The 12,722-nt window shown below is 46.2% G+C and overlaps 1 protein-coding gene across 1 annotated transcript in view; it reads left to right on the forward strand.

The window, feature by feature from the left end:
• The window catches only part of ITPR2 (inositol 1,4,5-trisphosphate receptor type 2), a 237,638-nt gene that overhangs the window by 202,273 nt on the left and 22,643 nt on the right, over positions 1-12,722 (forward strand). Inside the window, exons 49-50 of the mRNA XM_056847486.1 lie at positions 6,631-6,806; positions 7,446-7,610. Of these exons, the coding sequence (XP_056703464.1) occupies positions 6,631-6,806; positions 7,446-7,610 (341 nt within the window). The remainder of the gene's footprint in view (positions 1-6,630; positions 6,807-7,445; positions 7,611-12,722) is intronic.

Genomic DNA, 12,722 nt, shown 5'->3' on the forward strand with positions numbered 1-12,722 from the left:
CGTCACATCCCGATGTTTACTAGGCAGACTACGTTTACGGGGTGGTTTGCCATTGCCTCCTCAGTCATCTACACTTTACCCCCAGCAAGCTGGGAACTCATTTGACCGACTTCGGAAGGGTGGAAGGCTGAGTCAACCTTGAGCCGACTACCTGAAACCAACTTCCGTTGGGATCAAACTCAGGTCATGTACAGAGTTTGGACTGCAGTACTGCAGCTTACCACTCTGCGCCACGGGGCTAACAACATATAAATACAGATAATGTATAAAATTTAATATAATATACAGTTAAGAACCATGAAATCCAATCACGGCTAAAATATATATCCTATCCTATGGATGGCATCCTAAAATGTGCTGTAATACCCTACCACCTAAAAGGAAAATTATTCCCATATGGTGGCAGGCCAGGATGATATAGGCGAGATCACCAGTCAGCAGTGGTCTCACTACCTTGATAGGATGGAGACAGAACCAGAAGGGAGAAGGAACAAGAGAGAAAAGAGAGGGGAAGGGGGAAAAGGGAACAAAGAAAAGACGGGGGAAAGGGAATGTAGGGAATAAAAGGGGGAAAGACCGAATATAGGAAGACCGAGTTCAAATCACTATTCAATCAAGATGGTGCCTGGGTGGTCTTGGGCAGGTGACTACTTTTCATACCCTACCTCACAGGATTGTTGCCAGGATACACTGAAATAACTCATATGCTGCCCTACTTTTCTAGGAGAAGGGTGTGCTAAAAAATGTGAATTTTTAAGATACTGGTTCATATCCGTGCTTTGCCATGTGCTTGCTGGTCTTGGGAAACTACTAACATTCATCCTCATTTTCTCACAAGTAAAATGTTAGAAGTATTGATCTACATTTGCAGCAGAGTAGTGAAAAATTAAAGAATTATGAAAGAAGATTGTAAAATCCTTTGCCTTATCAGTGAATTAAGATCATCAGCAAAGCCATAAACAGGATAGCCAAGGCTGTTATAAGGTGTGGCCAGTTCTTCGCCTCATATCTAAGACACTGTAAATAAATTTGCCTGCACTTAGTGAAAAGGAAGCCTCTCTAAAGCATCACAAGAGGGCCACTTGACACACACGCACACCTGCACATTACACATTTATGTCCTGATGGAACCATTCCACATAAAAACAAGCTCAAAGCAGTTTGCGGATGGTTAACAGTCAAATACAATCAATGTTTTAAAAGTATTAACTGATCATTAAACATGCTGTCGATTAACAGGTCCAATATCATCAATAGTGAAGTATAATAAAATACCATCAGGTACTCAAATCCTAATGCACAGACCATCTTTGGGTGGAGAAAGCCTTCAGCCATGAAAGGGTCCCCTTTGGGCCAAAGTTCTACAGGGGGATCACCTGCTGAATCTCTCCAAGCACTGCTTTCCAAAGTGAGGCCACCAAAAAAAAGCAGGCTCTGCCCTGTGTCCTGGCCTTACTGCCTTGGGCAGAGCAATCCTGAGTAGGGGGGGGTAGTTAAGGGACGCCCGGGGATGGTGCAACCGTGCTGCCTCCCGAAAGACTTCCCTGCCTGAAGTAAAAAAGAAAAATGGCAATCTGCACAAAACCTTGCGAATCTCTTCCATTGAGTTTCATGGGGCTATGCCAGCTAATTTACAGGCGCAAGTAGCTGCCTACAAAAAAAGAAGAAGAGTTGGCTTTTATATGTCGACTTTCTGTACCACTTAAGGAAGAATCAAACTGGCTTACAATCACTTTCCCTTCCCGTCCCCACAACAGACACCCTGTGAGGTAGGTGGAGCTGAGAGAGTGTGACTAGCCCAAGGTCACCCAGCTGGCTTCATGTGTAGGAGTGGGGAAACCAACTCAGTTCACCAGATTAGCATCCACCGCTCATGTGGAGGAGTGGGGAATCAAACCCGGTTCTCCAGATCAGAGTCCGCAGCTCCAAACCATTGCTCTTACCCACTACACCACGCTGGTGTTGATGGGCCAAAAGGGCTTTGGGAACTAACTAACATCAGCTCCTCCCCCTGGTGTAGGGGAAGGGCCGTGGCTAAGTGGTAGGGCATCTGCTTGGCATGCAGAAGGTCTCAGGTTCAATCCCCGGCATCTCCAGCTAAAGAGACTAGGCAAGTAGGTGATGTGAAAGACCTCAGCCTGAGACCCTGGAAAGCTGCTACCAGTCTGAGTAGGCAGTGCTGACTTTGATGGACCAAGGGTCTGATTCAGTATAAGGCAGCTTCATGTGTCCATGTGGGAATGCCCTGGGAACGCCCCCATTGACGCCAGCATGAGACCTTGTGCTGGAAAAGCGCTGCTGGGGAGGCAGCGCTGGTGTTCGATGCTTGCTCCATGGAACTGCCATAAATACCCCTGCGCCAGTGTCCATGCCCATTTAGTCAGTGCAAGCGGCACTTATGCTGGTGTAGGGGTCACGCTGGCTCCTCAGCAGCTCCGCCTCCCCCTTCAGGTTTGCTTGGTGAGAGTGAGGGAAGGCAGAGCAAGGGGAAGGCATAGATATAGGAGAGGAGAGGATGTTCCATACAGTAAGCTTGAACAGGGGCTGCTCTCCGGCCAAGCCATGTAAGCAGCTGCTTAATCTGGCACCAGGAGGGAGGGAGGAATGCACTACAGGTAGCTTAACTGTCTCTCAGCTACCAGTGGTGCTGGCAGTGGTGGTCAGGTCTAAGCCTTCAAGGCAACGTAGCACAGGCCCAGGAGGGAATAGGTCCAGATTGCTTAGAGAGAGAGAATGCCAGGAACCAGCCCTGGCACTTCGAAGGCAAAAACCAGCTGCTAGAGTTGTGCTCAGAAGCCCTCAGAGAGTTGTTGCCGATGAACCAAGATTTGCTCAGTGCTCCTTGCATTATTTAGAACAAAGGTGCTCAGTGTTTATGGTTAAGAAGAGTAAATGTTTTGAAGGGAATCAAAGAATTATAAAGTTGGAAGGAACCACCAGGGTCATCTAGTCCAACCCCCTGCACAATGCAGGAAATTCCAAACTACCTTCCCCCCACACACACCCAGTGACCTATACTCCATGCGCAGAAGATGGCCAAGGTTCTCTCCCTCTCACGATCTGTCTAAGGTCATAGAATCAGCATTGCTGACAGATGGCCATCTAGCCTCTGCTTAAAAACCTCCAGGGAAGGAGAGCTCATCACCGCCCGAGGAAGCCTGTTCCACTGAGGAACTGTTAGAAAATTCTTCCTAATGTCTAGACGGAAACTCTTTTGATTTAATTTCAACCTGTTGGTTCTGGTCCAACCTTCTGGTCCGACCTTCATGGTGCGGTTCTATTTTTTTATGAAGGCCTGAAGCAAACATTTAACTCTGACCTTCCCCACCCCCACCCCCGGCATGCTGTGTTTGGAGATGCAGAAATTGGTGGTGGTAATCATGGAGCAAAAAAGTTCAGCCCCACATGTCCAGTATTTCATTGTTTAAAGTTCTTGATTCCTTTTCCGTCAGAAGGACCTGGGCTCTGCCATGCAAATAAGCTCCAGAATCCCCCAGGGTGTCCTTTGCTCCTCTCATGTGTTCTGTTTTGGTTGTTTTCCTGCACTCACAGGAGCTGAATCACTCTTCAGCTCCTGTCATGCGCTCTGAGCGTTGCAGAAGTACACTGAAAGGCGTGAAAATGCTGGGGTCAACCCTAAAACATGTGGACATGGCCTGATACTCCGCATGGGACAGGGCGACGGAAAAGAAATACCTCTTCTGGCTTGGCACTGGCTTCCTTTACAGAGGAAGAGCAGATCTCATGACTGTTCAGATCACAGTTTGCCACACCCCTCTCTGTTGTTCACAAAGATGTAATTGTGTTCAGTAAAGCAGGAGTACAAAATGGAGAGTCACACCATCACTGTAGAGGACAGATTGTTTAATAAGAGTGTTTACGTTAACTAGAGACATGCTGGAAGAAGGAATTGCCCTCTTTCTCAGAGAAAGGAGAAAAATCCTGTATGTAAGAGCCATCAGTAAAGTCCCCCCATTTGCAGGGGTTCTTTTACACTAGATAGGGCCATTCAGATGTGCACCCTTCCTCCTTACAGTTTAAAGTGCTGTAACCGAGAAAAAGGTTTCCCCACGGGAGTTTGTTGCATGCAGCTATAAGACCTTGTGATATTTAAGGTTGCTTTTTAAAAAAACGTTCTTTTGCCTTTGTTCAGCAGTGCTTATGGGAAAGATGGGACCATCAGAAACCAAAAGCTTGGTTTTACAGACAGCTTTGCTCACATGCCTGAGTTGTGACCTAGAGAGACATCCCCTCCACTTCCCCAGTGCAGGGTGAAAAGAGAGGTCGGTCTTCAGGCCAATCCCCTTTAATCTCTGGCTCATCCAGCCTCCCAATAGGAGTGTACCAAGGGTGTATGTGGGGGGTATTAATAAGGAACACAGGGCACTACTAGACACAGGCCTTGATCCACTGATGGTGGTTCACATCAGCTATTAGGAGGAAGTCGCATTTCTGCATGGACTCAACCTTAACCCATGACCCAGAGGTGGAAGCGTTTATATCCATCTAGCAATCTTTGTGGTAATCCACTTACCATTTAAATTGAACACGTTTAACAGCAAAGCTGCTTTTACTAGCCTGCCTTTCAGAAATAGCATATCGTTTATCTTTCTGCTTCCTCTAGGCTATCATGAAACAGGTACAGAAGCACTTCTGGCTAGTATACCTTACACATCTGTTCTAATGATTACTGGAAGAATGCCTGTGAAACCCTAGAACGCTTGAAAGGTGCTATATAAATTATTCGTTTTTGCCACTTGTAGATCAGACTTTTAAAAAATCCCAGGAGGCAAAGATACTTGGGGGAGGAATTGCAATGGAAAATCAATAGGCATGGAAGGGGCAAAGGGCCTTTTCACCCCTGAAAATCACCACCTCCTGAAGTTCCCTTTCCCTGACAGTAGGTGACTGCTGCATGAAATGCAAGACCTGAGGGCCAAGTTACATGATTGGCTCTGGCAATGTGTAATTTGAACTCAAAAGCACTTAAGTGTAACATGAATGTGACCGATACATCCTTGAAATACAGAGATCCTCCCAGCGTGCTGACTATTGCTAGTTTTCTGCTGCGTAATGTGTGAAATGGGAATCGTGATCTTGTTGTTTGTATTTATATAGTACATTTTTATCCCGCCATTTCTCCAAGGAGCTAAGGACAGCATATATCATTCTCCCTTCCCCCATTTTACCCCGAAAGAGTGACTGGCCCAAGATCACCTAGCAAGCTTCCATGGCAGAGTTGGGATTCGAACCTGGGTCTCCAAGATCCTAGTCAGCTTTCTAAAACACTACTCCACACTGGCTGAAATGAATAGTTATCCTAACGGTCTCATAGCCTTGATACCAAGAACCTGCAGTTTCGAATCAGGGCTGCTCTTCCGTTCTAAATATGCAGCTGGCCTTAGGGGACAGAGAAATGTGGCTGGGGAAGGAATGGATTGGCTTGGGTAGAGCGTTCCCTCCTCTCTGCCCCTCTTTTTTGACCCAGCTCCAGGTTCACAGTGATGTGGTTCCTCTTTCTCTGTCTGACCACAGAGGTAGACAGCAGCAGAACCACAAGACGGGGTGAAATAATAGCAGAAGCCAGGCCAGGGCAGAGAGGGCAAAACACACTGTAGAACAATTCAGTGCCTTCTTCCTGAGCCGTTCTCTCTCTCCTCCCAGGATGGTGAAGTAATGGCAAAGGAGGTCTGGGCGAAAAAAGGGAAAACATTCTTCACCGGGCATTCCCAGATCTTGAGTGTCCGGGTCAAAAGTTGCTTGGGGCAATGAGCATGGATCTTCAGTACCTCTGTTGCCCGGAGGTGGCTGCTGCCATTATTATTATTGCTGCAATAACCACAAAGTCTCTGTTGTCATCTGGTGAATTTACTCTGTTAAGATATCCCACTTACTCTTCACTGTTTGGCAACTGAGACTTGCAAAAATAAGGCTGTTGCAGGCTTGCAGCTGCTCAGCACTTGACAACTCTGTTGGACTCTTTTCACATGCTGTGAAACTGAGCTGAACTGAGCCGTCACGGGGCCAACGCAGAGCTGGCCATATGTCGGATGAACCTGCTAAGCAGAGACCAGTGTGTTGATGGGCTGCATTAAATCACCCATTTATAGAACCGGGGCATAATGGGGCCGGGGGTGTGTGTGGGGGGAACACGCCCAGGTTTGTTTTGTTCTCCTGATTAAGGGCTAGTCTTACAAATGGGATTGTTCTGTTGTGAGGCAGAGATGGGCAAGCAAGGCCTTTCTTAACATGGAGGTGTTATCAGCTGTGAGTTTCCGCAGATCCCTTGTCTGCCCTTGTTGTGAGCCACCCTGAGCCTGTCTAGTCAGGAAAGGGCGGGATATAAATCGAATAACATAAAAATAAATAAATAAAAATCCAACCCGCAAGTAAGGATCCTACCTCTCTGCCTTATAGCCACCATGCTGCCTCAGTCCACTCTCGGTTTCTGGATTTCTGTCTGCAGAGAGCAAGTTTTGAAAAGCCATGATGCAACCTTGACCTTTGGGGCATCCATATAAATTGCTGGAGCAGATATGATTCTACATACACACTTCTCGCCTGAAGAATGCTGGGTTGGGTGGACCCCTGTGTGGCCGTTCTTTCATCCCCCTTCTTTTTTCTTTCCAGGCACTCTTCCCCCCCTGTTTTCCGTTTTCCTCTGGATAGCAGTGGCTGTCTGTACATCCCTGCTGTTCTTCTTCCCTAAGCCTGTCGGCATTCGTCCCTTTCTGGTTTCTGTCATGCTCCGGTCGATCTATACGATTGGCCTCGGACCAACACTGATCCTTCTGGGTGCTGCTAATGTAAGTATTGTCAACCTCATTGTCTATAAAAATGCTTGGTTATCTTTTCCCCCCGATTCATCTTGTGGAAAATGAAGTCAAGTTGCAGAGAGCCAGCGTGGTATAGTGGTTAAGAGCAGTGGTTTGGAGCAGTGGAGTCTGATCTGGAGAACCGGGTTTGATTCCCCACTCCTCCATATGAGTGGCGGAGGCTAATCTGGTGAACTGGATTTGTTTCCCCACTCCTACACACGAAGCCAGCCGGGTGACCTTGGGCAAGTCACACTCTCTCAGCCCCAAGTACTTCACAGGGTGTCTGTTGTGGGGAGGGGAAGGGAAGGTGATTGTAAGCCTGTTTGAGTCTTCCTTAAGTGGTGGAGAAAGTTGGCATATAAAAACCAACTCTTCTTCTTCTTCTTTTTGCAGCCAACATGTGGCAACCCTGCAGGGTTTTCAAGGCCTTATAAACTCTCTTTTAGTGCTAGCTCTCTCACATTCAACACATTGTTCTAAAGGGGGCATGGTTTAGGTTCTTCAAATGTAGAGTGTAAGGCTGTAGGCAGGACATGTTTTGTTGTTCGCATTTTGTACAGCAGCACCTTGCTCTGTCAGACAGAGGCTTTGTTGAATAACTGCGGCCCTGTGCTCCTCTCCCTTCAGCTTTGTAACAAGATAGTTTTCTTGGTGAGCTTTGTTGGGAACCGTGGGACGTTCACTCGTGGCTATCGAGCGGTCATCATGGACATGGCGTTCCTCTACCACGTGGTCTATGTGCTCGTCTGCATGCTGGGCCTTTGTGTGCACGAGTTCTTTTACAGCTTCCTGGTGAGTAGAGGCCTGTGCTGTGCACCTTGGGGTGAGCCCCTCCTGCCAAAGTGCAGCTCCCTGGGTCAGGGCCCCTTGAAATGAAAGGAAGCTAAGCACTGCATTTCAAGAGGGGCTGTGGCTCATTGACAGAGTGCATACGCTGCATGGGGCAGGTCTTGTTTGGACTCTGGTGTCTCCAGTTACAGGCTGTCAACTAGCAGGGGGTGGGGAATGACCTTTCTCATCTGAGGCCCTGGAGAGATGCTGCCAGTTTGAGAAGACAATCCTGAGCTAGGCGAACGGACTCAGTATAAGGCAGTTTCATACGTTCCTTTCAACAAAGCCGATAAAGGAGGATTCGGAACCGGTTAGCGAGGGGGTGAAGGCTAGTTCAGGAGAGTTAGATTTCCCCCCTCACCTTGAATCAGTCATCTCACTACCCCTTGTATTATTTGGTGCTTCCCCTCCATATAAATGGAACTGAGTTTTGCCTTGCTAGAACAGAAACTGTGTTCGCGGTATAAAACCTGTCCCTAGCAGAGCTCAGTCTGTGGCACGAATTTGTCCGTGAACCCCTCTGTGGCTGATTTCTGCCTTTTTAAGTACAATGTCGTGTATGCCATGATAGAATGCGTGCAGATGTCTCGAAGCGGCACAGCCTCAAGCAACGAAGGAAGATTTCTCTAGGAATCAAAGGGATTTTGTGGGGGGAGCAACAACACTGGAGTTGGGCATCTACAGAAAATTGATCTGAGTATTTCCCCCCCCCCCCAGGATTTTGCCTATTTTGTATTTTGCTTGGAAACTTCTCAGTGATTCCTCAGTTTGCAAATCATAGAGTTGGAAGGGACCATCAGGGTCATCTAATCCAACCCCCTGCACAATGCAAGAAATTCCTGAAAGACAACTACATGCCTGACACTATTAAGCCCCCCAACCCCCACCAACGGTGGGTGCATTAGGGGGACATCTTCCTGTCGAGCAGCATGATGATAAGGCCAGGAACGGTTCTACTTTTGAGGGGCCCTAGAAGGAGAGTTCCCTCTTCTGCCTACCACCAGATCCCCTGCTCATGTCTCCCTTCCTGCTCGCCGACCCTCTCACGTTGTCCCTCTACCTGCCTGTACACTTTCCTTCTGTGCTGCTCATGAGACCTCTCACTGCCCTTGGTCATAGCTGCTGACATCCTTTTCGCTGATGGTGCCAGGCAATCTGGGCAACTGGGATCATGGTTAGGGGAGCACTTGCAAGTGAGTGAGGAGGGGGAGGGTGTGTGTGTGGGCGGGGTTGACAGCAGTGGGCCCTGCCAGGTGCTCTGGGCCCCGGCAGCTGGCTTACCTGAAGGGGGCTGACACTGCCCCTGTATGAGGCCCAGGACACATCTCTTGTGTCCAGAATGGCAATACACTCAAGAGCATTAACCTTCTTCTGTTCAATGCAGGCTCATGCATCAGGCAGATGGGTTCTCTGAAGGCAGGGTTTTCCAACTACTGCTGTAGATGACCAGGTCTGAGAATCATGAAGGCCGTTTATGCTTGGTAATTAGAAGCGCATTCCAGGCTGAAGTGCCCCGCATATTTTTTTTATTTCTTCGTGCTGAACCGTCATTCCAGACGTCCCTGCGAAGCCAGCACATACCTGCTTCGCATTCCTTAAGAGCCCCTTTAACGCAACCTTTTGTATTTGCTCTGCCCCGGCATCGAAGCATTCACTGAAGGAACCATGAAGAATCACAGCAGCGGCCTAGCTATGCAAACAACAATCATCAATGGCTATGCAAATGAAAGAACGAAGGAGCAGGCGAGTGGGGTGTGTGGAATTTGTTTGGCTTTCTCCTCTTGCATCAGGACCGTGAATAGTCATTTTAAAGGTTGGATTTTAAAAAGGGAGCTTTGAGCGAGCATCGAAATCGACCCTGCATAAATGGCCCTAGGGATCTGGGCTCTCACCCCATGAGCCACTCTTGAAGTGTGATGATTCCTAGAAGCCTTGCATTTAGAGGCCCTGTACCAGCAGTGACCCAGCCTGTTCCTTGTGCAGCATCACCTATCAGCACTCTAGCCATGGCAGTTGCTCTTCGACTTAGCTGTGGCTTAACCATGCCATGCAAGAAAAGTTGTGTGGCTCTTGAGAGGTTACAGAGCAGTCGTGTCCTCCAGGCCCCTGTGTGCAGCCACAGAACAACCATGTCTGAAGAAGGGCAGGACAGGCCTCTCGTGAGTTTGCCTCCCTCGTAGTGCACCTGAACTGACTTTAGGTACAGTGAGTCAAACTGCCGCCTCTATTATTGCTCCTAAAGTCAAGTCTGCATTTCAGAAATCCATGATTCATTCTTAACAGTGTAATTGTAAATATTCCCTAGGGGTTTCACAATTGCCTGTTATGTATCTTTTGTCGTCAGGTGTTTTTGAGGATTGCAGAGGACTGCCTTTTCTTTGACAGTCTATCCATTCCCTTTCTTTTAAATATGGCTGTTTATAACTGAAGGTTGTTCCCTAACCTATGATACAAACAGTTTGACAATTGCTGCTCCCTTTAGAGCTCAGGCAACATTTCCATGCATGCTTTGGAATGGAGCTATTTATACCTATAATGGGACACAATTGTTTGCCATTTCTGCTGCTCCTCCCCCTTCCCCAGTTCTTAGAAAACAACTTCCTTCTCGCATGGGATTCCAGAACATTCTTCTTGTGCTTATTGATCATCTTCCTGCTTAGTAAAGTACTTTAGCTTCTTTTAAGATTCAAGGCACAAATGTTTGAAGGAGAGCCCCTCTTCACCATATAGGTGTTTTTCAGATCTTCCATGCACTTTTTCAACATATTCAAAACCCAGAAGCTGCAGGACATGCCAACAGATTTTGGGCACACAGACACTTGAAGCTGATTTATACTAAATTAGACATTTGGTTCATCAATGTAAGTCTTGTCTACTCAGACTGGCAGCAGCTTTCCAGGGTTTCAGGCAGAGGACTTTCACATCACCTATTATTCCTGGCTCGGGACACCTGCTTTCTCATCTGTTAAAGTGGAGATGCTGGGGTCTGAACTTGAGACCTTCTGCATGCCAAGCAGATGTTCTATCACTGAGCCAAGGCCCCTCCCCAAAGCTTATAGCAGCAACTATAAGTGCAACAAAACCTTTAAAACCTGAGGTTTTCAAAATCCTAACAAAATCCTATGACCTTCATAAGAGTGCCTCAGAAAATGTGTGTGGCCAGCGGGGTCCTATCTTACTCTTCAGTGTCAAGTAATATTCCTCTTTCTGCATCCTGTACTGACCTCAACACATGATAAAAATATTGTTCCTAGAATAATCAAATGAAGGGTGGTATAGTCTCCTGTTCTGCATATCATTTGGCAGTGATTCATTCATGTTTCAGTAACTATAAACCTCTCGGTTTTGGATAGAAATATTCAAAGTCCCTATTTTTTGTTCCTCGTTTTAGTCATTTAGTCATTTGATATTATGACATATTTTCTTCTTCTTTATACTTCAGGTCTCATAAGTTTGTGATTAATGGTGGATCCCTACACCCTCCCTCCATTTTGAGCCACAATTATTGTAGATACACATATGGAATATTAATTTTGTTTAATTTTTTAAAAAAAGCTAAAGTGAAGCACTTTCGAATTAAAAAAAAAATCCTTGGTGTTTCAGTCTCTCCTTTGAAGTTAATGGGGCTCTGCAGTGTTTGACTGTACTTGTATTAAGCCTCGGGCAGCCTGTGGCAAGCCCTGACCTGGATGGCCCAGGCTAGCCTGATCTCATCAGATCTCAGAAGCTACGCAGGGTCAGCCCTGGTTAGTATTTGGATGGGAGACCACCAAGGAATACCAGGGTTGCTGTGCAGAGGAAGGCACTGGCAAACCACCTCTGTTAGTCTTTTGCACTGAAAACCCCAAAAGGGGTTGCCATAAGTCGGCGTCGACTTGACGGCACTTTACACACACACACGCATCCTGTGGCAAACCAGAAGGATGCTGTGTGGTCCTTTCACATGGCCACTTTCCCTAGATCTTCATTTTAAGTTGTGTTCCTACCTTCAGTGGAGTTTGTATCATAGTTTTTCTAGCCCTTACTGAATTGTAGAGAAGATAATCAAGGGTGAAAGAATTGAGAGTATCATTTTGAACTACTTTTCATGGCAAAATTAGTTTTGAGGTATTTGACAAGAAACATCTTTTCAGTTGTTCTGAGTCCAAAGGCAAGATGGTATGGTCTTCCTTTCATGACAACCCATGACCTTGTTTCTGCAAACAAAGAAGTGATTTTAATTCCATGCCGATGTTTGCATTTGAAGGGTGGAGTTAATATTGTCAATGAGATTATCATAAAGAGAAAGTTCTTGAGACTTATTGGAAGAATTGAATAATTGTTGATTAAGATCAATCGAAGTTTTAGAATTAAGAAGCCTAGAGATATCTTTGATTATTCTCCCATTCCATTTAACCCTTCTAAAACAGGAAGCAGAGCTCAGAATTGGAGGGTTGTAAAGGAATAGGGAATTTATATTCTAAAACTTATATTGTAGAATAGCAATTAATGGAAAGTGATCACTATCTACCCAATTGCCCACATAGAAATATTGAATAGACCTTCTAAATATAATCAATGACACCACTTCCCCACGGGCAACTGAATGTAAATTCACCTGGGCTATCATGAGGAAATGTATAATTTAAAATAGATTTCCCAGAGGAAATAATAAAGCTTGCAAAAAGAGTCCCAGCATGATAAAATGAAAAATCTTTGGATTGTCTTATGGAAAGTTGAGAGATCATGCATATCAAGATGCATGGCTGATCTGGACAAATAATCTTTCCCTATCTTAGCATTAAAATCTCCCACTAGAAAGGTTTCCGCTAGTGGGTAGAAAGCTTCCAGGTCTACAATATAATTCAATAAAGTATCCCACTGAGTTAGGGAAATTGAACGATTTCTGGAAGGGGGAGAACCACTAGTCTTCAGCTCTATTTTCATATGTGAAATTGGAAGGCCCATTCTTTCAGGCATCTACGTATGCTGATCACTCCCTAAAATTAGTAGGCATCATTTTTAAGTTGCACACTCCATTTACACAAGGCCTGTTGGGCCTCATGTGAACTGAGTGTGTACCCAAGAAGGCAT

This window comes from Euleptes europaea, chromosome 3 (assembly GCF_029931775.1).
Source record: "Euleptes europaea isolate rEulEur1 chromosome 3, rEulEur1.hap1, whole genome shotgun sequence".
Lineage (NCBI taxonomy): Eukaryota > Metazoa > Chordata > Lepidosauria > Squamata > Sphaerodactylidae > Euleptes > Euleptes europaea.